Genomic DNA, 26,384 nt, shown 5'->3' on the forward strand with positions numbered 1-26,384 from the left:
ATTCCAACTTACCCTGAAATGAGCTAATGGACCACCAGCCACTGAACCTGGCCTGTCACTGTCAACATTGCTGAGGTCCTTTGACTTTAACGATGGGAGGAGTGGCTCGACCCTTAATTAACTCCGCTAACTACTGTTAAATATTTTGATTCATAACGCCAATCTTTAAAATCTGTTAACTGAAAACATTTCTTCAGAGTTTCAATATCACCCTTACACCATTTTGTGGTCTTCTTCAGTAACTTTACAAAATCATGTTTTTACTCTCTTAGTAACTGCTGAAGATGCGAATGAAAAAATGTCACTTTAGTTAGCGTATAGGTTTAATTGTATCAGCCAATGAAATGCTAGTTCACAGTCTTTGAATGCACAATTAACAAAAAAAGATCCAGCTTGAAACACCACTAATCAAACCTGTAAAGACAAAGAAATACATTATAGATATACTATTTATTTATGTAAACTTTCAATTTAATTTATTATTAAACATCCAAAAAGCTAAATTTGTGATTTCTAAGCATTCTGACTGTCAAGGAAAATAAATTATGGTCATCATAGTCGTCAGCATATTTATTTTAGGGTAACGTTTACGTTACTGCGCACACAGACAACATCATACTGTGTATTTATTTTTCGGGTGGGAGGAGGTTGAACTCATAGTTTGAACTTGACACCAATAACAATCACGTGAGCGGAAGTCTGTGACATCATCAAAACAGAGTACGCCTGGGTAGCGTCTGTTACCCTGTCTAAATCACTACGTTTAGGGATCATTTGAATCGCAAGCGCTATGTTCCGTTTCATGCGTAGCGTTTGTCGGTTAGACTGACCGCTCGGTATCGAGTGCGAGGACTTTGTTTTTTTTCCTCGATAGACGATATCGAAGTAAGTATGGTGGAGCAGTCGGATCGCGCTCCGCTGCTGGACTGGGAGGAGGTTCCCCCACCCGAACTTGCCCCAACGTCTCCATCGCCGGAGACTGAGGATTCAGTACATTCCGGACTGTCTAGTTACCCGATCGAGGGTGGTGCACGGGCAGATATCTCCCTGAACACAAGCCCGGCGAGAGCGAACAGCGTAACAGCTGTTTCTAGTGAAAGTGCACATTCTCCCCATAAATACAGCGGCCCGGGAAGAGATGCTTCCGCCACTGATGAGGAGGGAGACTGCGCCTTTCATGGACTGTCAGTCAGGGATCGGAGGATCACTGGATGGGAAGAAAAAGACCAAATAGTTGCAGTGTTTGTTGTGACTTTCGACACAAGATCGGGTGAGGTGAAAAACTGTAAAATGTCTGATTGAGGTAAAATTGTAAATTATAGATGATGAAAAGGAGAAATCTAATTAAAAACATGCTAAGTTCTTAGAAATACCCTAATTATAATCGTGATGGTGTCATAAAGTGTGGATTACATTACATTATAGCTATTATCTACAAATATAGTATATATACTATACATATTATAAACTTCCCAATGATCTTGAAAAAAGGGGGTCTTCTCTGCTTTATTACTTTATGGCAACTTAATGGCTTCTTGTTTGTTACTAACACTGAGAGTTTTAAATGACTATTAATATTTAAAAACATAACAAAACATGTTGAAAATGAATACACTATGAAGTGAGAGTTGTATGAAGTCATATAGCTGTTTTTAAGACTTCCTCTTTTTTTCAAAGGGAGTTCTGTGGGAAAAGGCATTTAGAGAGTTTTTTGTTCTTCTGCAAACACTGTTTGATTAAAACCTGGTCCAACAGCTTCACAATTGCTTACATAATCCCACACTGTGTCTTTTACAGGCAACATGATAGAATGGTGCCTACCTCAAGATGTGAATCTGGAGGGAGTAGAGTTCAAGTCTATGGCAAGCGGCTCTCATCGGATCTCAAGTGACTTCATGTGGGAATCTCTTTTATAAATACCACTGGATATATAAGAGACAGGGCATTTGTAACATTTTGCTTAATAATGCATATCTGTACAGACCTACCCTCCATTATTTGGAAAAATAAACATTTTGGTTTAATTAGCCTAAAATTAGAAAGCTTTAGTACCACTATTACTACTACCACACACACACACACACACACACACACATATATAGTTGGACCATTTTAACCATCCAAATCCTTTTTAGAAAAGTCAACTAGATAGCTGAAATAATATTCATTTAACATTTCAAGTTTTAAAATTTAGTCAATTTGTATTTCATATCACATGTTACATTTGCCCTGGACCATACAGCCATTATAAAATCCTTTATAGTATCTATCTGTTATTCACATTACATTTTAATCAACAATCTAGAGGTAGAATAAATGTTTTGAATCCGGATATTGACCATGACAAAAAATAATTTTGTGTTGTAGTTGTGTGCCCCCCCCCCCCATCCTGTTTCATAAGATTCAACCAATTGTTTTGTTTTCTAAAGAGTAATTCATTCAAGATATCTGTTTGATTAATAGTTGCATGTTGTCATCCAAACATGTTCAGTTCGTGTGTATGTATATAGATGACTCCAGATTAAATGTGCTTGTCTGATTATGTAGATATTTTCGTAAAGGCAGTTACTTTGGACTAGCGTGCTTTGCCAACATGCCTGTGGAGAGTGAGCTGGAACGAGGAGCTCGGATGAAATCTGTAGGGATTTTGTCTCCTTCTTACACACTGCTATACCGTTACATGCACTTTCTGGAAAACCAAGTTCGGTAAGTGTATGCTTGCTTCACATTTTACCTTGTTATGTCTCTTTCTCTTACTTTTTTGCATGCATCATTTCTATTTTAAGATGTTTTTATGTATTAACATAAGCTCTGGGTTGCATGCAATGTGACATGGAATTTGTTTAATTTAGAATCACCTCTTCTTCAATCAGTTAAGGTAGTAATATGCAGCATGCACAATTGTAATATAAAGGACATCATGATCAACTGTGTTAAAAATGTCTGATGTTTAATGTCTGCATCTAAATAAAGCAACTTCCTGTTAAGTGCAATGCATTTTATGACAACAACAACAACCAGCACGTTTTCTTCCAGGCACCAGTTGCAGTCTCCAGGTCAGTACTCTCCACTGGAAGCTTTCTACGAGGATAAAAAGGCAGTGTTGCCCTCGGGAGGAAACGGTTTGGTCACAGCCTGCCCGACCAGTGTTCTTGGGCCCATAGTCAACCGCTGCATGCATCCAGAGATGAAGGTTTGAAAATATAACCCAACATTATCTGCCACTAATCAAAGCTTCAGCCTTTTGAAGGAGTTCCATTAAATATGTTTTAATGACAGCAGTATTTGATAATTCAAATACTAATTCAAATAAGATCATTTTTTGAGATTCTGAAGTAATCTAGGCCAGCCCACTTTGGGAATTTCACGTTACTGATTAACCAGCATTTAAAGCATGGGAGAGTTCAGAAAGAACTATTGTGAGACAAATTCCTCTGTCTACAATCCACAAGATCCTCTATTGTTAAAGAAGAATTCCATATGAGGAGATACCCCTCAACTAGATTTGGATATGATGTTAGTTAAATAAAGCCTTGTTCAGTTTTGAAGATGCACATTCTAAATCCTTGTCTATGGTTTTTATTATGGTTTTATGTCATGATATCTTCTGTTAATCAGCTAAACGGCTGTGATAATAATTAATTTATTATTCACACAGTTTCTTTATGATATAAAAGCTGCCACGTTTTTCTTAGAAACTTTTAGAGCCTGTATAATATACGTGATTTGTCTCTCTGTAATTTAATAAGAGATCATAAGCACAAATCATGCCTCTTCTCTGTTCTCTGTCCACCTCCAATCAGATCACACACCCGGCTGGCTGCATGTCCCAGTTCATACGCTTCTTTGGAGAGCAGATCATGGTGCTGTGGAAGTTTGCTTTGCTCAGGAAACGCATCCTCATTTTCTCTCCTCCCCCTGTCGGTGTGGTCTGCTATCGGGGTGAGAGCAGAAACCCATTTACATGCACATGGCTGTACTAACCTCTCTGCAGATTTTTCCTTATCAAATTAAAGATAGCTTGAGAATCCAGTGATAAAGATCTTGTCCATGTCTTGGCATTGTCATTGATTTGTGCATTTACTGTGTTTTTGCTTTGCATCTTTTAGTATACTGTTGCTGCTGCCTTGCTAATGTGTCCATTCCTGGGATGGGCGTGTCTGTTCCGGAGTTCCGCCCCTTCTTCTACATCAATGTTGCTGACATTGCCGCTCTTGAGACTGAAATGTCTTATGTAGCTTGTAAGTTTCTCAGTCAAGAGGAGGACTAAAGTTGGAGGCAAATTCATAATTCCACAGACACAACAGGGTTTAACCTTTGTAAACAAATGTCCAAAATTATCGTTGCTCTTGGTAGCGGGTTTAGGAAATAAGAACCTTTGCTTCCACCATAAATATTAGCTGGTAAATTAGTAAGAATGTAACTCTGTAAAACTGTAAAAAAAGAAATCAGGGATTTTTATTTGGGTTCTCAGGTACAACAGAGAAGATATTTGAGGAAAAGAAGGAGCTGTACGATGTATATATTGACAATCAGAATGTAAAGACACACAGAGAGAGCCTCCAGCCTCTGCTTCGACTCAACAGTGCAGACCGAGAGAAGTATCGCAAGCTCTGTGAGCAAAGGTACCTAGGCGTTTTAAAATCAAGGCCTATGAGAACAATAGATCAAAAAATGAAAAGCTAAAAACATATGATGATGTTGATATCATTGCAGGCAGTTGCTGCTGTACTCTCAGGAGGTGGATGGAGACTGCACATCTAATGAGGAAGACCTCTTCATTTTGTATGTGATGGAAATACACACCTCAGCACAATGATAGAAGTTTATCACATCTGCAGATTTTAATGAGATAGAAAGAGTGTTTGGAAGAACACAATACACTTTTTGTGAAACCTTCTTTAACCTTGCTTAAACTATCCATCCATCTATCTATCTATCTATCTATCTATCTATCTATCTATCTATCTATCTATCTATCTATCTATCTATCTATCTATCTATCTATCTATCTATCTATCTATCTATCTATCTATCTATCTATATATATATATATATAGATATATAGATATAGTTGGAAAATTGATACTATATTTTAATACTTGAATTGTGAATAGTTATTTTGTGGATTATAAATTTCATTACAGTTCAAAAGTTCAGGATCAGTAAGTAAGATTAAGCTCTCATGAGCACTAAAGATGCATTTATTTAATAAAAACAGTAAGATTGTGAAATAGTATTAAAATGTAAAATTACTGTTTTCTATTTTAATGTTTTAAAATGTAGTTTATGTAGCAGAATTTTAATCAACAGTCATTACTCCAGTTTTTAGTGCCACATAATCGTTCAGAAATCATTCTAATATCATCATTTGCAGAAAACGTATTATCAGTAATATTACATTTCTTATGTTAGTTTAAATGAAAACCATTATACTTTTTTTCAGTTAATAGAAAGTACAAAAGAACATAATTTATTTAAAATATACATTTTTGTAAAATATGTTGTAAATGTTTGACTGTCAGTTTTGATTATTGTAATGCATCCTTGCTGAAAAAAAGAAAAAATTCTTAACAAACAACAAAAAAAATACAACTTTATATAATATTATTGCATACAGTATGTTATTTTATACTGTCACTTAAAACAAATGTTACTAACTTACTAATATGAAATCCAAAATTTCTTAAGTGTAATATAATATAAATATAGCTATGAAGCACTTAGTTTTTCTGCCATTTCTGTTCATTTTATTTTATTTTATTATTTTTGTGTGTTTTTTGTAATGCAAACCAAAGAGAAATTACTGTTTATATTGCTGTAATTAATATGTATGGAATTTCCCCGTTTGTGATCCAGGTTCTTCATGGAGCAAAACAACAGAATCTTCCAGACCCTGTCTGAGGTGGCGGGGAGCGCCGATCCTACCCTGAGTGCTGAACATATGAGAGCCATGGGGCTGGATCCTCACAGTGACCGGGGTTTTCTCATCGACCTGCTGGAAATCTATGGCATTGACGTCATGCTGGTTATTGACAACCCCTGCTGCCCGTAAGACTCTTTCTCTGCCGCTTTATCTGGAGCTCATTTTCTTTGAGGGCTACAACACACTGCCTACTGATTACCTGCTTTCTTTTCTCTCTTTCTCTGGCTTGGCTATCTCAGGAGCCATTCCTGACCCTTCTGGACCACACTGACACTGCCAACACCAAAAGGTGCACTCTGCAGCCATTCAATCCATTGACGACTTTCTGCTTGTCTGTTTATCTGTGTGCTTCGTATCCTTCCAGCCATCTTGGATTTCTACTCGACTCTGCCCAAGCTTGTTTCCAAAACACGACGATCTCTGTGCCTCTCTCTACTGCTTTTTATTGTGTGGTCTTCAGTTGTGACTTTGTCCTTCTAGCCAGTGCTGTCTGGGGGAACTGATGTGAATATAAATCTGCTTCCCTTGAACACCAGAGAATTGGAAAACCAGTCCATCAACCGAGCAACTCTCACTTCCACATTGGATCCACATATTTTTTTCTGGAAACACCGGTTTGGTGAAGCCTGCTTTGAATGCCATATCTGTATTTCTAAAACTTTTATGGATGTTGCAATATATTACACACAGTACTATGATGGTGAAGATTTTCACAATCAATGGCACATTTGTTGAACTTAATCACGTGCATGTGAACATTTCAATTTGGGAAAATCAGACATCATTCACTGTGTTTGTTGTGTTATTTGTGATCTATTGTGCATGGAAAAATAGACACAATCAGTTTAGCTGCTGTAGTTTGGAACAGAGCTTATTGACATATATATGAATGGGAATGAACAATAGTGTAGAAGGTTCTCAGTCATTCTCATTTCATTACCCAAATGTAAGCTGATGAATGTGACTATCATTTCGATGCTGTCTACGCTGTTATTACCCACTAAACGGGTATCATTGTGCTAAAACAGGCCTTTAAACACTATCACTGTTGGTATTGAATGTACATTATACATTTAATGCACAGTCTGATGCACATATGATTTATACAGATGCAGAAATGTTACAATCAGCTTTTTGAGGTCCTTAATTTGCTCTAAAGAAAATGAATGTGATTCTATTGCTGTCGGTCATCAGTGAATGCTCCTGATTAGTACTTGTTAAAGACTTTGAATATGTATATACTTGGGGTTTCTTATTTAAATGTACTTGGGTCAATCAAATCTGGATAACAGCAGCAAACTAACCTCACAAGACCAATTGATTGTGGTTTTGTGTGCATTTATATGTTCATCCTGTGAAAACCCTACCTGGAAACGTAATTATTCAAATTATTTATAAAGCTGCATTAATCTATTTGAAATTTAATGGAAATGTGACCTTTTGAGTTTACAGTTTCTAATCTAATCTACTTTTCAACCTTCTAATAAAATAATGCACAGTGATAATTCATTACTTGGGAATGAGTGCTGGCACTCAGAGGTTTGTCAGTTTGATGGATGAAGTTCTTTAAATTATATTAATTAAAAGATTTAAATGAACAATAAATAATACTGTTGCTTATAAACTAGATTTGATTAATGTGAATTTTGTTTTTACATTTCTGATCTATCAGAGAACGATCTGTATTATAAATCTTTCAAACCATCCTCTTGTAGGATGTCTGTTGGTTATGTAGTGTCCTATTGTAAAAGAACTGAGAATGTATATTATTGTACAGGTTGAATTGTCTGGTATTGTGTGTGTGTGTGTGTGTGTGCAATGTTTTTTGCGAGTTATCTAAGTGTTATACAAATCTTTGTAATAATAACAGGCTACAGGAATGTTGAGTTGTACTTTACTGGTATCACAAAGCACTAATCTAATGCCTCTTTCTTACACTACCTACATAGTAATACAAACTAACAGCTTGTGTCTGTTGTTTTAAAGCCAGTGATTCTTATTCACTGCCATTTTGAAATAAACGGTTCCTTCTTTTCTATCACATGCTTTGTTTGTGGAGTATTGGGGATTGTTTTGAGAAAAACAAAACACTGGGTTACCTAAAGATTAACACAAATGCATGGGATAGTCTTTAAAAATAAGCAAAATAGCAAGTTCTTGAGCCATCTTTTCAATCTTCATGATAATATTACGTTTTTGGAAAACAAAAACAACAACAAACCCTTAAAAGTTAATAACCTCATCCATGCGGTTGAAAAACCATCAAAATGACACAATTTAACTGCCTTTTCATTAAGGTCCATACTGAACACAAATTGTTCAGTTGGAGTATGGTGACCTTTATGACAGCTCGACGTTCATTTGACCGGTATGTTTTCTGGTTTTGTCAGGCTCCTCTCCACACTTTTACACAACCATCATCCCGGCACTGTTAGCGCTGAGCCTGTGCAAGCTGCTCTCTGCACTGCAAAAGAACCTCAGTTTCCGTGGCAACAGTTTCACATCCACAGACATTGTCAATGTCATAAAGTCTGCACCCTACTGTTTTATCTTATACAGTGCTTATACATTCTTATTATTTTATTAAAATAATAATTATTGAAAATACAGAGAGTTACTGCAACCCAGAGGAATAAAACCGATTGTTATTTACTGAAGGTCTCCTGGGGTTACAATAAATTAAATTCAGAAACCTTAATTCAGGAAAGTAGTAACCTAAATTCAGGAAAGTAGTTTAAGTCTTTGTTTCTTTTAATTGTGATGATTTCGGCTCACATTTAACAAAAACCCACCAATTCACTTTCTCAACAAATTAGAATATGGTGACATGCCAATCAGCTAATCAACTCAAAACAACCACAAAGGTTTCCTGAGCCTTCAGAATGGTCTCCCAGTTTGGTTCACTAGTCTACAAATCATTGGGAAGACTGCTGATCCGACAGTTGTCCAGAAGACAATCAGTGACACCCTTAACAAGGAGCCTCAATCAATCAATCAATCAATCACCTTTATTTATATAGTGCTTTAAACAAAATACATTGCGCCAAAGCACTGAACAACATTCATTTGGAAAACAGTGTCTCAATAATGCAAAATGATAGTTAAAGGCAGTTCATCATTGAATTCATTGATGTCATCTCTGTTCAGTTGAAATAGTGTCTGTTTTAATTTGCAATCAAGTCAACGATATCGCTGTAGATGAAGTGACCCCAACTAAGCAAGCCAGAGGCGACAGCGGCAAGGAACCGAAACTCCATCGGTGACAGAATGGAGAAAAAAACCTTGGGAGAAACCAGGCTCAGTTGGGGGGCCAGTTCTCCTCTGACCAGACGAAACCAGTAGTTCAATTCCAGGCTGCAGCAAAGTCAGATTGTGCAGAAGAATCATCTGTTTCCTGTGGTCTTGTCCTGGTGCTCCTCTGAGACAAGGTCTTTACAGGGGATCTGTATCTGGGGCTCTAGTTGTCCTGGTCTCCGCTGTCTTTCAGGTCAGTAGAGGTCCTTTCTAGGTGCTGATCCACCATCTGGTCTGGATACGTACTGGATCCGGGTGACTGCAGTGACCCTCTGATCTGGACACAGACTGGATCTGGTGGCCACGGTGACCTCGGAACAAGAGAGAAACAGACAAATATTAGCGTAGATGCCATTCTTCTAATGATGTAGAAAGTACGGTGTTATGTGAAGTGTTCCGGTTCCAGTTTACCTAATTAATGCAGCCTAAAAATCCTTTAACGGATTTGGATATTAAAAGCATATTAGTATGTTATGTGTATGCCAGGTTAAAGAGATGGGTCTTTAATCTAGATTTAAACTGCAAGAGTGTGTCTGCCTCCCGAACAATGTTAGGTAGGTTATTCCAGAGTTTAGGCGCCAAATAGGAAAAGGATCTGCCGCCCGCAGTTGATTTTGATATTCTAGGTATTATCAAATTGCCTGAGTTTTGAGAACGTAGCGGACGTAGAGGAGTATAATGTAAAAGGAGCTCATTCAAATACTGAGGTGCTAAACCATTCAGGGCTTTATAAGTAATAAGCAATATTTTAAAATCTATACGATGTTTGATAGGGAGCCAGTGCAGTGTGGACAGGACCGGGCTAATATGGTCATACTTCCTGGTTCTAGTAAGAACTCTTGCTGCTGCATTTTGGACTAGCTGTAGTTTGTTTACCAAGCGTGCAGAACAACCACCCAATAAAGCATTACAGTAGTCTAACCTTGAAGTCATAAATGCATGGATTAACATTTCTGCATTTGACATTGAGAGCATAGGCCGTAATTTAGATATATTTTTGAGATGGAAAAATGCAGTTTTACAAATGCTAGAAACGTGGCTTTCTAAGGAAAGATTGCGATCAAGTAGCACACCTAGGTTCCTAACTGATGACGAAGAATTGACAGAGCAACCATCAAGTCTTAGACAGTGTTCTAGGTTATTACAAGTAGAGTTTTTAGGCCCTATGATTAACACCTCTGTTTTTTCTGAATTTAGCAGTAAGAAATTACTCGTCATCCAATTTTTTATATCGACTATGCATTCCATTAGTTTTTCAAATTGGTGTGTTTCACCGGGCTGCGAGGAAATATAGAGCTGCGTATCATCAGCATAACAGTGAAAGCTAACACCATGTTTCCTGATGATATCTCCCAAGGGTAACATATAAAGCGTGAAGAGTAGCGGCCCTAGAACTGAGCCTTGAGGTACTCCATACTGCACTTGTGATCGATATGATACATCTTCATTCACTGCTACGAACTGATGGCGGTCATATAAGTACGATTTAAACCATGCTAATGCACTTCCACTGATGCCAACAAAGTGTTCAAGTCTATGCAAAAGAATGTTGTGGTCAATTGTGTCAAACGCAGCACTAAGATCCAATAAAACTAATAGAGAGATACACCCACGATCAGATGATAAGAGCAGATCATTTGTAACTCTAAGGAGAGCAGTTTCAGTACTATGATACGGTCTAAATCCTGACTGGAAATCCTCACATATACCATTTTTCTCTAAGAAGGAATATAATTGTGAGGATACCACCTTTTCTAGTATCTTGGACAGAAAAGGGAGATTCGAGATTGGTCTATAATTAACTAGTTCTCTGGGGTCAAGTTGTGGCTTTTTTATGAGAGGCTTAATAACAGCCAGTTTGAAGGTTTTGGGGACATGTCCTAATAACAAAGAGGAATTAATAATAGTCAGAAGAGGACCTATGACTTCTGGAAGCACCTCTTTTAAGAGCTTAGATGGTATAGGGTCTAACATACATGTTGTAAGTTTAGATGATTTAACAAGTTTATACAATTCTTCCTCTCCTATAGTAGAGAATGAGTGGAACTGTTCCTCAGGGGGTCTATAGTGCACTGTCTGATGCGAAACTGTAGCTGACGGCTGAATGGTTGCAATTTTATCTCTAATAGTATCGATTTTAGAAGTAAAGTAGTTCATAAAGTCATTACTGCTGTGGTGTTGGGAAATGTCAACACTTGTTGAGGCTTTATTTTTCGTTAATTTAGCCACTGTATTGAATAAATACCTGGGGTTATGTTTGTTTTCTTCTAAAAGAGAAGAAAAGTAATCAGATCTAGCAGTTTTTAATGCTTTTCGGTAGGATATGCTACTTTCCCGCCAAGCAATACGAAATACCTCTAGTTTTGTTTTCCTCCAGCTGCGCTCCATTTTTCGGGCTGCTCTCTTTAGGGTGCGAGTATGCTCATTATACCATGGTGTCAAACTGTTTTCCTTAACCTTTCTTAAGCGTAAAGGAGCAACTGTATTTAAAGTGCTAGAAAAGAGAGAGTCCATAGTTTCTGTTACATCATCAAGTTGTTCTGAGGTTTTGGATATGCTAAGGAATTCGGATACATCAGGAAGATAACTTAAAAAGCTGTCTTTTGTGGTAGAAGTGATGGTTCTTCGATACTTGTAACAAGAAGTAGAATTTACAATTTTGGCTATATGAAGTTTACACAGAACTAAATAATGATCTGAGATATCATCACTTGGCTGAATAATTTCAACACTATCAACATCAATTCCATGTGACAGTATTAAATCTAGAGTATGATTTCGACAATGAGTAGGTCCTGAAACGTGTTGTCTAACACCAATAGAGTTCAGAATGTCTATAAATGCTGATCCCAATACATCTTTTTCATTATCGACATGGATATTAAAATCACCAACTATTAAGACTTTATCTGCAGCCAGAACTAACTCGGATGTAAAATCACCAAACTCTTTAATAAAGTCTGTATGGTGCCCTGGTGGCCTGTATACAGTAGCCAGTACAAACATAACAGGGGATTTATCATTAACATTGGTTTCTCTGGATAATGTTATATGAAGCACCATTACTTCAAACGAGTTATACTTGACGCCTGCCCTCTGAGAAATCCTGAAAACGTTATTATAAATTGAAGCAACACCTCCCCCTTTGCCTTTTAGACGCGGCTCGTGTTTATAACAATAATCTTGGGGGGTGGACTCATTTAAAATAATGTAATCATCAGGTTTTAGCCAGGTTTCTGTCAAGCAGAGCACATCTATATTATGATCAGTTATCATATTATTTACAAAAAGTGTTTTCGTAGAAATGGATCTGATATTCAATAAGCCAATCTTTATCATTTGTTTATCCATATTGCATTTGTTTTTTATTTGTTGAACCTCAATTAAATAACCTTAACCTTAACTTGGTTTGGACGTTTTTTGTATTTTCTAGTTCGTGGAACAGACACAGTCTCTATAGTGTGATATCTAGGTGAAAGAGTCTCTATGTGCTGAGAATTAACTGACCTCTGTGACGGGAGGCAGCTAGCAGACGGTCGGTTTAGCCAGTCTGTCTGCTTCCTGACCTGGGCCCCAGTTAGTCAAGTATAAACACTAAGACTATTTGCCATATTTCTAGACAGAAGAGTGGCGCCACCCCAGGAGGGATGAAGACCATCTCTTTTAAACAGGTCAGGTCTGCCCCAAAAGCTCGTCCAATTGTCTATATAACCTATGTTATTCTGTGGGCACCACTTAGACATCCAGCCATTGAGTGATGACAATCTGCTATGCATCTCATCACCACGGTAAGCAGGGAGGGGACCAGAGCATATTACAGTGTCTGACATCGTGCTTGCAAGTTCACACACCTCTTTAAAGTTATTTTTAGTGATCTCCGACTGGCGAAGTCGAACATCATTCAATCATTCATTGCCAAAGAGGCTGGCTGTCCACAGAGTGCTGTATCCAAGTATGTTAACAGAAAGTTGAGTGGAAGGAAAAAGTGTGGAAGAAAAAGATGCACAACCAACGGAGAGAACCGCACCCTTATGAGGATTGTTAAGCAAAATCGATTCAAGAATTTGAGTGAACTTCACAAGGAATGGACTGAGGCTGCGGTCAAGGCATCAAGAGCCACCACACACAGACGTGTCAAGGATTTTGGATACAGTTGTCGTATTCCTCTTGTTAAGCCACTCCTAAGGCGTCTTACCTGGGCTAAGGAGAAGAGGAACTGGACTGTTGCCCAGTGGTCCAAAGTCCTTTTTTCAGATGAAAGCAAGTTTTGTATTTCATTTGGAAACCAAGGTCTGGAGGAAGGGTGGAGAAGCTCTTAGCCCAAGTTGTCCAGTGTTAAGTTTCCACAGTCTGTGATGACCTGGGATGCAATGTCATCTGCTGGGGTTGTCACTGCACACCTTTACCAAGAAATTTTGGAGCACTTCATGCTTCCTTCTTATGAACAACTTTTTGAAGATGCTGATTTCATTTTCCAGCAGGATTTGGCACCTGCCCACACTGCCAAAAGCACCAAAAGTTGGTTAAATGACCATGGTGTTGGTGTGCTTGACTGGCCAGCAAACTCAGCAGATCTGAACCACATACAGAATCTATGTGCTATTGGCAAGAGGAAGATGAGAAACGAGATAAAAAAAAATGCAGATGAGCTGAAGGTAACTGTCAAAGAAACCTGGGCTTCCATTCCACCTCAGCAGTGCCACAAACTGATCACCTCCATGCCACGCCGAATTAAGGCAGCAATTAAAGCAAAAGGAGCCCCTACCAAGTATTTTTTTTATTTTTATAATTTATTTATTTATTATTGTGCTAAATCATTCAGGGCTTTTTAAAGTAATACGCTAGATAGAATATGGTCATAGCTGCTGCATTTTGGACTAGCTGGAGTTTGTTTATTAAGACTGCATAACAACCACCCAATAAAGCATTACAATATTATTGGTCTTATGAAGTGTTCTAATAGTGAATTGGTGGGTTTTTGTTAAATGTGAATCATCACAATTAAAAGAACCAAATACTTAAACTATTTCAGTCTGTGTGCACTGAATTTATTTAATACATATTTAAGTTTAATTACTGTAATAAAAAAACTTTTCCACGACATTCTAATTTATTGAGATGCACCTGTATAAACTGTCTTTCTAAATATCTCAATGTAGGTACACTGTTTGCACAGCACAGTCCATCATTCTCTCAAGCATGACCGGTGCAGCAACAATTGTTCCTCCTCAAGAGGAATATAAGTTCCGCGTCAATTTTGTCGTTTAAAGGTGAATATTTTCTACTTTACAATTGGAATAAAAGTTGTTTTATATAAATAAATCATTTTGTAGTGGTTCTTTCTTTTTATAATTTAACACTATTTATGTCCGTAACGATATTGTTGTGCCTGGATCTTCTGTACAGAGTGGGATTGAATTTAGAGACGGACCGATTCCAGTGCATGCGCTGTAATATATAAACAGACCTGACAGCCTGATGTAACTTACACACTTTTGTCAGTAAGCACGGTTATTATTTATTACATTATACTCGCTTTTAGTTATTCATCGAGTTGATTTGACAGCTATGGAGGTTGAAAACTTCGTTTCCAAGACGCTTGAGCTTCTGCAAGAAGAGAGAGAAGCTGAATTAGAAGAAACACGGTAAATGACACACACACAAATAAAACACGCGCGTTGATTTAGCGATCGAAATGGGAACATTACATAGATTTCTGTTGTTTTTAATATACAGCTAGTTATACACTTTTTAACCTAAACCATGCCCTAATCCTACCCCTCACAGAAAATGTTCTGCATTTTTACAATTTCAAAAAGCTTAAGTTTACATTATTGTTTTGATAGTTTTGCAAATGAGGACGTTCCCAAAAGAGGTTTTTGGATATTTTGTCAGGTTTTGCTCACTTTTGGGTACAAATTTGTCCCCAAATTATGGTTAAGTACAGTTATGTCTGGAAATTTTGGTTGTGACATACATTTTGTGTTTCGCAGAGTATGCTGCTTCGGTATTTGTAGATTATTTTTCCACGTTTCCATGGTATATTGAAAAACAATCATAGGAATATCATAAGTTTTAAAGGCTTTTTTTGGCCATATGTTTTTAATAACTGGTCAATATTTACATCGTTGACCCTTTTTCTTCATAACCTCTGCTGTATATTAGCTTCTGGGCCAAATCCTGACTGTTGGCAATCTATTCTTGCATTATTAGTTCTCAGAGTTGATCACAATTAGTGGGCTTCTGCTTGTCCTCTCGCCTTTTGAGGACTGACCCCAGGTTCTCTATGGGATTGGGACACGGGGAGTTGTCTGGCCATGGATCCAAAATAGGGCTCCATGATAAATCGCATGCGATTTATCCTGCAGCCCTAATCCAAAATTTAAATGTAATGATCTTCAAGCCAATTCTTTAGCACTCTTGCTTTGTGACATGGTGCTCCTTTCTGCTGGAAAATGCACAGATCATCACCAAATTGCTCATGGGTCATTAAAAGAAGTTACTCTTGCAGGATGTTTTGATACCCTTCTTTATTCATGGCAGTGTTTTTGGGCAGCTTCACTGTTGGCACATCACGGGACTCATGGTAGCGTTCACGTTTTCTTCTCCGAACAATCGATTTTCAGATGTCACAAACAGGCGGAAGGGAGCTTCATCAGAGAAAATAACTTTGCACCAGTCTTCTGCTGTCCAATCCTTGTACTTCCTGCAGAATTTCAGTCTGTCCTTGATGTTTTTCTTGGAGAGAAGTGGCTTCTTTGCTGCATTTCTTGACACCAGGCCGTTATCAAAAGTCTTGGGTTCACTGTGCATGCAGATGCGCTCACATCAACCTGCTGTCATTCAGGAGCAAGCTCTGCACAGCTGGAGACATGATTCTGTAGCTGGCCCCTCAGGAGGAGATGGTCCCGGCTCTTGCTGGACACTCTGGGAAATCCTGAAGACTTCTTCACTGCAGTCGATCCTCTCTTCTTGACGTTCTTGATGGTCTGGTAAATGGTTCTTTCAGGTGCAATATTCTTTGTAGCAATTTCCTTGCATGTGAGACCATTTTGATGCGAAGCGATGATGTCTACATGTGTTTCTTTGGTGGTAACCATTGCTAACAAGAACACAATGATTGGAAGTGCTGCTTCCCTCCTTTTATAGCAATCAGTCTGCTCTCACAATCTAATTAGTATGATAGTGTTTTTACCTGACTAGTACTCATTCACACTTTCACATGTGCTGCTGATATGATTAGTCAAATCATGTTAGCTGGCCATTTGGTTTCAGGATAAAAAAACAGTGAAATTTGTGAAAAATGGCAATTAAGTTTTTAGCAATTATTTCAAATGCATCTGATCACTCTACAAAATAATCTAGAAGCAATGTGAATGGACACCACAACAGCTAAAGCAGCAAACTTTGCAAAACACAACATTTATTTCACTGCAAAAACTTTTGGCTATGACTGTAGGCACACACACACACACACACACACACACACACACACACGCACACATATATATATATATATATATATATATATATATGAGACACTTGTTCTTGTTCTAAGTTTGAATTTAGATAGCTATTTGTTTCCATAATTCAAATCTGTTCAGCTATGAAAACCTTACTGATTTAATAATTCTTTTATTGTCAGAGCATGGCAGGAGAATTTATCTCTCAAGAATTTACAGCACAAAGGAGTGTACCTGCTGAAACTTCAGATCGCAAGCCAGCATACTGGCATGTATGGCAGACTTCTGGTAGTTTTTGAACCCAGGAAGAGTATAGGACCCTCCATTCTGCCCAGCAACACCTTCGGACCTGGTGAGACATTCTTATCTATTGAAGTACTTGATTTCATATAGTACTCTTAACGAAGCACCTGACCAATGAGCAGTGTTGTGCCTGAACGCGTTCACTGAACGATAGTTCATGAACTCATTCATATTTTGGGCGAACGTGAACTGAACGTGCTGTATTAATGCCTGATGAACGTTACTGTCAACTCGTTCATTCTGGTGTCTGTGAATGTCACGCTCTCTCAGGTTAACTTCGTTCAATAGGGTGCCAGATTTCTATAGAGCCTTCCAGGCGAAAACCCGGCTTAAACACACCGTAAACGGGTCTTAATATGTAGCGGAAAAACACCCAATCTGGCAACACCAGCCACCAGTGTCGCACCGCCGTCAGCTGCATGCATGACGCCGCGTCATCAAAAAAAACAAAAAACATGGAGGCGACAGCAGCATGTAACAAGAAGGCGTATGATCATTTAAAACAATTTTATGATGTTTATGACAAGGTCGGTGAGAATGGGAGACAAAGCATTAAAGCAACAATGGGGAAATGCTGTCCCCTCAATGCTAATGTAAACCCTGGTTGGATAAGGATTCAAATTTGGCTATGAAGATGAAATCTGACGCATAGCTTCATTGTTAAAACTGATAAAATAATTGCTGTCTGTGATTCTATATGGGCTGTTGCAATAATTTTGAAAAATAATAGCTCGCAGCAACATATGGAAAAAAAGAACTATGAACTAGTTCATTTTTGGAACTTAGTGAACTTGGTTCAACATTTTGTAGTTTGAACTATGAACTAAACTAGTTCATTTGAAAATTTATGAATTAAACTTTGAACTAGTTCATGTAGAAAGTGAACTTTCCCAACACTGCCAATGAGCCACTGCACTTTTCAACTCCAATATTATTTACTATCGTCCTCTGCTTCTAGGTGATATTATAGGTTTGTATCAGTCAGAAGGTCAGGATCAGCCATCTCAGCTGGGTTCAGGTGTGGTGACACGTGTTGCTCAAGCTTCACTGACGGTGGCTTTTGATGACACGCAAGATGGTATGAACTTGGACAGAGATGGACTTTACAATCTAATGAAGCTGGCAAATGATGTGACCTACAGGAGACTGTCAAGGTATGTACGTTTATCAGTTCATACAGCTTGTATCATTAAATATTAGTTTTTTCTCAAAATTTTAGGATGTTTCAATAGTTAAAATTAGTTTTATCGAAAATGCTTTATATGCCCTGGTTTATTGATTTTGCATTTGCAATATGTATTTGCACATTAAATTGTATTTGTGCTGTATTTCATACTTGCAGTGCCTTAAAGTCTTTAAATGGATACAGCAGTGGTCCTGCGTCTCACCTGATCAGTGTCCTCTTTGGTTACTCAGAACCAGGGATATTATCACATCAGCGTAAGCACATAAATGGAGTGACATGTGAAAGGGATCTAAAATACAGACGGGAAAAACACCTTACCTAGTACAATGGGGTCTTAGCCTGTTTTTATTTCTTTTATTTCAGATGCACTGGAGTTTAGCAACACTGGGTTAGATAATTCTCAGAAAGAGGCTGTGTGCTTTGCAATATCTCAAAAAGATGTTGCAATCATACATGGACCACCAGGAACTGGCAAAACCACTACAGTGGTGGAAGTAATCCTGCAGGCAATAAAACAGGAACAAAAGGTGAACAAGATAAACTCTTTTAATCTGGTTAATTAAGGTCTAAATTATTTGAGGTGGTATAGATGCAGTATTGTGGTGAACATCCAACATCCATGTTGACAGGTCCTTTGCTGTGCTCCTTCCAATGTGGCTGTTGATAACTTGGTGGAGCGCCTGGCAAAGAGCAAAGTCAAGGTTTTAAGACTGGGACACCCAGCCCGCCTGCTTGAGTCGATTCAGAAGCACTCGCTGGATGCGGTCCTTGCACACAGTGACAACACCAACATCATTTCTGATATCCGCAAGGACATGGACAAAGCTTTTGTAAGATTTCTTTTTATTTATCGGAATTGTTTTGAGCCGGCCGTTCAAGTGGTACATTTAGGTACAAAAAGTGTTTTAGCCACATTTAAAAATTACACAATTTACATTGAACAATTTGTAAAAATTTTCAATATCACAAGCAAATTTTTTATAGGTCACTTTTTTTTCACATTTTTTTATGTGCCGCTGTAAAAATTTACTTATATCAAAAAAAAAAAAATGTTTTTATGGAACAGTTTATTGAACCTTCAGACAAAATTTGTTTGATGCATATGATTTTATGATTCAAATAGCATGATATAAGAGAATATGGAGTTCATATTTTATCATCAGAAGCCCAAATTGGGCAAAAATATGCAATTTGGTGCAGTTGCTGACATTTAAATGACCAAAAAGTAAGATAAAATATTGATAGTTTGTATCATATTGCTATCTTTATAAAAAATAAAACGGACTACATACGTAAAATGAACATAAATATAATTTGTCTCTCTATAGCTGCTTGTAATTCATCTTAGTAAGATGATATGTAAACACTTACTTTTATGATCAAAGCTCTGTAGTTTTAATTGTAGGGAGCAATACAATATTGATCGAGAGATGTGTGATTTGTTACTCACATTTAACATGATTTTTCTAAAAGTGATAAATGGATAATCACGTAAAGCACAGTTGCTTAGTTGCATCTTAAAATATTAAAAACAATATAAAATAAATGTAAAAATCTGTCATTTTATGGAAAAATATATGTCCCACTCCTGAAGTGGACCATTTTACAATTACCGTATTTTCCGGACTATAAGTCACACTTTTTTTGATAGTTTGGCTGGTCCTGCGACTTATTTATCTAAATTAATTTGACGTGAACCAAGAGAAATGAACTAAGAGACATGAACCAGGAGAAAACATGACCGTCTACAGCCGCGAGAGGGCGCTCTATGTTGCTCAGTTCTCCTCTAGTCTACACTGACGACATAGAGCGCCCTCTCGCGGCTGTAGACGGTCATGTTTTCTCCTGGTTCTAAATAAATGCGACTTATAGTCCAGTGCGATTTATATGTTTTTTTCCCTCATCATGGCATATTTTTGGACTGATGCGACTTATACTCAGGTGCGACTTATAGTCCGAAAAATATGGTATACTAAAAGTACAGTGGTTTATGAGGAGTTTTGAACAAAAAAAATAATAATTTAGATAATTTGATAGAATATAAGAATATTTTATAATTTAGAGACCTTTATAAATTTGCATATCATATGAGTAATAAATAAATAAATAAAGTGCATTGACAGAATGAAATGAAGAAGGCTCGAGACAAAGGCCAACGGAGCAATCTGAGACAGGAAATCAAGGAACTGCGCCGAGAGCTGAGGACCAGGGAGGGAATTGCTATCACTCAGATCCTGAAAAGGGCCGATGTTATTCTAGCAACTAACACTGGTAAGTAAAACTTTCTTAACAGTCATCGATTTTATTACAGTTCTGTTTGTTTGTTTATGCCTGATTAAAACTCCGATATGATTGATTTGTGTAATATAGGAGCCTCTGATGACGGACCTCTCAAGCATCTTCCTGCTGATCATTTTGACCTGGTGGTGATAGATGAGTGTGCCCAGGCTCTAGAGAGCAGCTGTTGGATCGCTCTGCTCAAAGCACGCAAGTGCATACTGGCTGGGGATTACAAACAGCTGCCACCAACCATCAAATCACAGAGGTATGAAGGAAAGGGGAGTGTGTCAGTACAGTTGTGAATTATCTGGTTTATGGGATCTATTCTTGATGAACTCTTTACATTTTCTTTTCATGATATATACTAAACATTTTCACCAATATTTCAGATTATGAATGTTTTTCTTACATGAATGTTTAGTTCAAATGTTCTCACATAATTATAAAATGTTATCCATGTAATAATTGTTATTTATATCTTTCACAGTGCTGCATCTAAAGGCCTGTCTGTCAGCTTAATGGAGAGGCTGATAAAGAAGTATGGAGACTCAGTGGTTCGAATGTTGACCACTCAGTACCGTATGAACAGTGCCATCATGCAGTGGGCTTCAGAGCAGATGTATGAGGGCAAACTGATTGCACACCCTTCAGTGGAGAAACACTTGCTTAGGTGTGTCATGTAAAATATGTTAAACGTTTTAATTTGCAATATTAGCCATGTACAGTACCAGTCCACAGTTTGGGATGAGTTGCAAGTTATTCAGCAAGAATCTTTAAAAAGTAATTTCATAATGTTACAGAAAAGTTTTTTTTTTTTTACTTTCCATTCATCAGAGAGACCTGTTTTTTCACAAAAATATTCAGCATTGATAGTAATAAGAAATGTTTCTTGAGCAGCAAATCAGCATATTTTTAATGGTAGTGTATATTTTAATTTTGCTAGCAAACTTCTATATATAAGGAATATAAAGATAACGATTGCATCTTAAACAGAGACCTGGCTGGTGTTGCTGATGTTGAGGAAACCAGAATTCCCCTTCTGCTCATTGACACTGCAGGCTGTGGCCTGAATGAGATGGAGGATACAGATGAGCAGTCCAAAGGAAATCAAGGTTGATGTCAGCTCCAAACACAATGTTAGTGCACAAGCTATGAAATGCCTTCTGAATGTTGTTTTTATTGTTTTAATTCTCCACAGGAGAGGTAGACATTGTGGCTCTTCATATAAAGGCACTTACCGAGGCTGGAGTTCATGTCAAAGACATTGCGATTATAGCACCCTATAATCTCCAGGTGAGGTACTTTTCAAAGAACCGATGTGTATAAGAGCACGTTTTATGTACTGTATGCCTGTAAAGCAATGCCTTCACTGCTGTTTCAATATGAATAGCACTCGTGCATTGAAATTTTTTTTGATTTTGTCTGTTTAAGGTGGATCTTTTGAGACAGAAACTGTCCCATAAATATGCAGAGCTGGAGATCAAGTCCGTTGATGGCTTCCAGGGCAGAGAAAAGGAGGCAGTGGTGTTGTCATTGGTCAGATCCAACAGGAAAGGTACGCCAGAGTTTGTGCTTTAAGACGATTCAATTTGACTGACTTTAAATATAAATGATTTTTGTCTTTATTCATTCATCCTCATGTTAATTCAAACCTACATGCGAACATATACTCCCAAGGTGAGGTTGGATTTCTCGCTGAAGACAGAAGGATCAATGTGGCTGTGACTCGTGCCAGACGCCAGCTTGTGGTAGTGTGTGATTCTCAGACTGTTCGAAAACATGACTTCCTCAAAACCCTAGTGGACTATATGTCTGAACATGGAGAGGTTCATACTGCCTTTGAGTACCTGGAAGACTGTGTGGCACAGAATTACACCCGTGATGAAAAGGACAAACAAACCAACAGCAAAGATGCTGCATCTGCGAAACAGAAGCCCAAGAACCAAGGCAAGAAAACAGAACAAGAACCGAAGAAAAGTGCGAACAACAAAAGTAGAGGAGTGAATCAGTCCAGTGTTCAACCTGAGCAACATAAACACACCAATTCCCAGCATCCGAAAGCCAAAGATGCTGATCGGAGAAAAGAGATAAAGGAGCAACTTCTGAACTTTCTGAAAGACTCAAGCAAGACAGAGCTACAGTTTCCTTCCACGCTAAACTCTCATGAGCGTCTGCTAGTCCACGAGCTCTCTGAAGAAATGGGACTGAGGCACGAAAGCCAGGGAGAAGGGAAAAACCGTCACATTACTGTGTCCCGACCTCCATCAGGACTAGAAAAGTCAGTGGAGCCCGAACAACCAGACGTGACTGCATGTACAGCAGCCAAGCTACAAGAAGAGTTGCAGGAAGGACCCTCACAGCCAGCTGTTGATCTTAAGAGCCTACATTTGGAGCGAATGCGCCGGGAGCAGGAGAAACGAGAGGAGAAAGAGCAGCAAAAACAACAGAGTTCGAGACGGGAACCGGATGCTAATACGAGTAAAAGCCAGTCTGTTAAGAAACCCAAAGGAACTTCCAAAGGTTTGTAATCTATTTCTAATTTCTGAATTGTTACACGTCATAGTCAATATGTGTTTGTTTCATAGGAAACACTAAGATAAAAGCAGGAGTCACTGATATAGCTGCAGCTGCCATGCCAGATGATGATTTTGATGCTCTCATCAATGCTGTGGTTAAAGCCGACAGCGTCTGCGCTTTCGTGAAGTGCAAAGCCAGTGTCCTGACACTCGGGCAGCTCTGCCTCTACTGTAACAGACAATACTGTCTGAGTCACCATATACCTGAGGTAATTGCTTTTTTATTTTATTTTAAAGGGGTCATATCATGAAGAACCAAATTTTGCTTTATCTTTTGAATCGTGAAATTTGTAAACAGACTTTTACTTTGTTCCCAGTCTAAATTGACCATTTATTGAATCCAGGGTATTTGGTAATCAGAACCATGACCTTTACAGTCATGATGTAATATGGAGTAAGCTGGTTAGATGCTATTATTAATAAACACACAACACCCAGTGTTAGAAACCAGTGGCTCAAATTCTTTTTAACAATGGTCCTAATAATATCAAGTGTGAAAAGGGTGTTGACATCAGTCTTAAAGTGTTGAAAATAGTCATCAAAATATACTCTGAAATGATAAAAAAAAAATGTATGATATGATCTTTAAAACCTTTATACTAAATATATTTCGATGCGAGATGTGTATATAAATAAAGTATTGCCTTTTTTTAGGTGCACGGATGTGGAGACAAAGCAAAAGCCCAAGCTAGAATGAGGATAAGTAAAGAAGGGGTGCTTTACGCAGGAAGTGGCAAGAAGGACAAATCTGTGGATCCAAATAAAAAAGCATATCTGCAGAGAAAACTAGACTCTAAACTCAAAGATATGGCATCTCAAAGAAAAACTAAAGCCAAAGACGCAGAGAACTGACATTTAAGGAGACACTAGATCAATCTGATTCTGTTTAATTTAAATCTGATGGTAATTCACTTGAACAATAAGTATAGAAATATTTCTATGAGCACAATCATTATTTGGCTAAAAGTTTCTTGAAAAAGGCCGAGAACAGCTGCTATTTATTATAGATCTACACTGGCATGGTTAAATGAAAAGCAAATCACAAAGACCAGCAATATTTAATTCTCCTGTCTGCCACTGTGACTGAAAAGTGAGTTTCTCAATGACTTTGGTTGAGCCTACTAACCCTAATGCTAGTCTGAAATCCCTGTACATGATTTATGTCTTTCAGAATTATTATTTATTATCATTGGTCCTCTGTGTCTCAGTGATTGATGCATTGATTATTGATGTCATATGTAATCTCCCAGTTATCTCTTAAAGCTCAGAAGAGCACGGGCAGATAGATCATAGCTTTGGCTTGGGTCCATTTAATTTTGGATTTAATATATTTAGTCTCCATACAGCATGTGCTCATGTAGCTTGGTATATTGGTCCACAAGAGGAAATAAGAGACTGAGCTCCATGGATGCAGTTATTGGAGGATTTGCATGAAGACACGCATTAGGAGTAGGCTACTTAACACGACAATGTTTCTAACAGCCTTATGACAAAAAAATATATATGTGCAACAGCTTTTGGTCTTTGTGAAATGCTTTTCAATTTCCCCTCAAGCTACTTGGAGCTAAAAAAAGTGTTTTCTTGCAGAATGTGTCACTGAATACTACATTAAAAATAAAATGTTTTTCTTTTTCCTGTGTGTGTTTGTGGTCTGATTTGATCAGCTTTCCTTGTACAGTGCACATTTTAATGTTGTGACAGAATGGATTTTAAAACGCTATTTAAAGATAATTTAATTTGTCAGTTTACGAGCATGGTCTGATTGAAACATTTGAACTAATAGAATTGCAATATTTGTAATACTGTAAGTACAGTAGTAGTAGTTTTCTTTGGCTGTCCTGTGTGACTTCCAGATGACTCCGGTAGTTGAAACTCTGGGCTTGTAATGCTAAGCCCTAAAAATAGCTCTGCAATGTTCTGAATCAGGAATAGCCATTTAGCTCAAGTAGATAGTTATAAAGTGGAAATATCCTTAAAGGAATATGAAACATGCTCTAGGTTTACATTGTTTTTCTCATCAAGAAGTGCTCAGCTAAATTTCAACTAAACTGAAAACTATTTATTTATTTTTGTGCATTGATGCTTAAACAGCATCAAAACTTAAATCACTTTATGTTCTGAGTGAGAATAACAAATATGAGTATAGTATAAAAAAGTGAGTTAGTATAACAAATCTGTTTCAACAGTTTCAAATACTGGAAAAATCAGGTAAGCTTCCAAAACTCAAACATAATAGCTTATACTGACACAATAAAAAATAATGATTATCAACTTTAAAAATAATTGTAAATCAAAAGTCTAGATGCTAATTTGCTTCATCTTTGTATTATTATTATTATTATTATTATTATTAATTGATGTACTCTTTTTGGTCATCCTTCATTCATTACGGACACATTAAAGTGCATAGATTTTTAGTGTGCTCCTCTCCTTTATCCCAGTGGCAAAACAAGGAAAGATTCTCTCTGTAAACTTCTCTTTAAATGTGTAAATACTGCCACCATCTGCAGCATCAGAAATGGAAACCTTTCCTTTATCATACCAATTTCTGTGTTTATCTGTGTGTATGGAATTATATATGCTTAAATAAAAATGAACGTAACTTTATAAAATTGAACGTAACTTTTTCAGAAACTATCAAAAATATTGCATCACAAAAGAAGAAAAACAATGAAAATTAAATAAAAAGCCTGAAGAACCTGTTAAATGTATTTTTTCATTTTATAATATAATTCCATATTCCTGTAGGTATAGAAAGTGTAAAGATGGCATTATTGTTATCCCTTGAACCAAACAATTTTTGGACTTTGTAGAATGCATGAACGATTTCTAACATCAACAACGGCTTAAGGCTGTTCACACAAAACACTTAACTCCACTTGACACTGTGTTAAACAAGGCGCTCATGTGCAAGACGCCAAAAACATGAATAAGAAGTGCCAAGAGGTGCATGTTTACATCGAAAAGAGTTTAAAATTGACTTTTACACAGTCAAATATGATAAAGGAATATGAAGACAAAGGTAAAGTTATCAATGGGTAACATGGGTCACAGTAACTCTTTATAACAACTTTCATTAATAAATCATTAACAAACTTTATATAATGCTTAATAGATCATTAGTTAATATATGTTGAGTTAGAAACGTGAGATAATGTTCTTGTTAATATTTGCTAATACACTAACATTAGATAATGTTCAAATGAATAATTATTTCCTGTAAGTTAAAATGTTTACAAATGTCATTAAACTTTCAATTCCTTATGATCAAGCACTTACTTAAATTCTACAAATTATTTTGACAGATGTTATAAAATGATTAAAAGCTTGTGGTCATATGATGCGATTTCAAGTTT

General features: G+C 37.3%; 2 protein-coding genes across 6 annotated transcripts; both read left to right on the forward strand.

Moving 5' to 3' along the window:
- Positions 1-681: 681 nt before the first annotated feature.
- LOC113098068 (protein LCHN-like) lies at positions 682-7,967 on the forward strand. 5 transcript variants are annotated; one of them, XM_026263046.1, is made up of 11 exons: positions 682-1,270; positions 1,798-1,897; positions 2,548-2,706; positions 3,037-3,193; positions 3,804-3,942; positions 4,110-4,241; positions 4,475-4,625; positions 4,717-4,785; positions 5,860-6,051; positions 6,166-6,215; positions 6,291-7,967. In XM_026263046.1, exons 1-10 carry the CDS (start codon positions 892-894, stop codon positions 6,176-6,178), a joined length of 1,491 nt encoding a protein of 496 aa, XP_026118831.1. In that variant the 5' UTR covers positions 682-891; the 3' UTR covers positions 6,179-6,215; positions 6,291-7,967. The 5 variants fall into 5 exon arrangements, with proteins under 5 accessions (XP_026118831.1, XP_026118830.1, XP_026118828.1 ...); XM_026263045.1 differs by having other exon boundaries at positions 6,166-7,967; XM_026263043.1 differs by lacking the exon at positions 6,166-6,215 and having other exon boundaries at positions 6,407-7,967.
- Positions 7,968-14,645: 6,678 nt separating this feature from the next.
- LOC113098067 (DNA-binding protein SMUBP-2) lies at positions 14,646-24,667 on the forward strand. The gene is made up of 15 exons (XM_026263042.1): positions 14,646-14,865; positions 16,866-17,035; positions 17,945-18,140; positions 18,329-18,426; positions 18,536-18,699; positions 18,802-19,002; positions 20,296-20,443; positions 20,543-20,717; positions 20,940-21,122; positions 21,446-21,564; positions 21,651-21,745; positions 21,884-22,007; positions 22,130-22,972; positions 23,038-23,237; positions 23,683-24,667. Exons 1-15 carry the CDS (start codon positions 14,789-14,791, stop codon positions 23,878-23,880), a joined length of 2,991 nt encoding a protein of 996 aa, XP_026118827.1. The 5' UTR covers positions 14,646-14,788; the 3' UTR covers positions 23,881-24,667.
- Positions 24,668-26,384: the final 1,717 nt, after the last annotated feature.

The sequence above is a fragment of the Carassius auratus genome, unplaced genomic scaffold (assembly GCF_003368295.1).
Source record: "Carassius auratus strain Wakin unplaced genomic scaffold, ASM336829v1 scaf_tig00216410, whole genome shotgun sequence".
Classification (NCBI taxonomy): domain Eukaryota; kingdom Metazoa; phylum Chordata; class Actinopteri; order Cypriniformes; family Cyprinidae; genus Carassius; species Carassius auratus.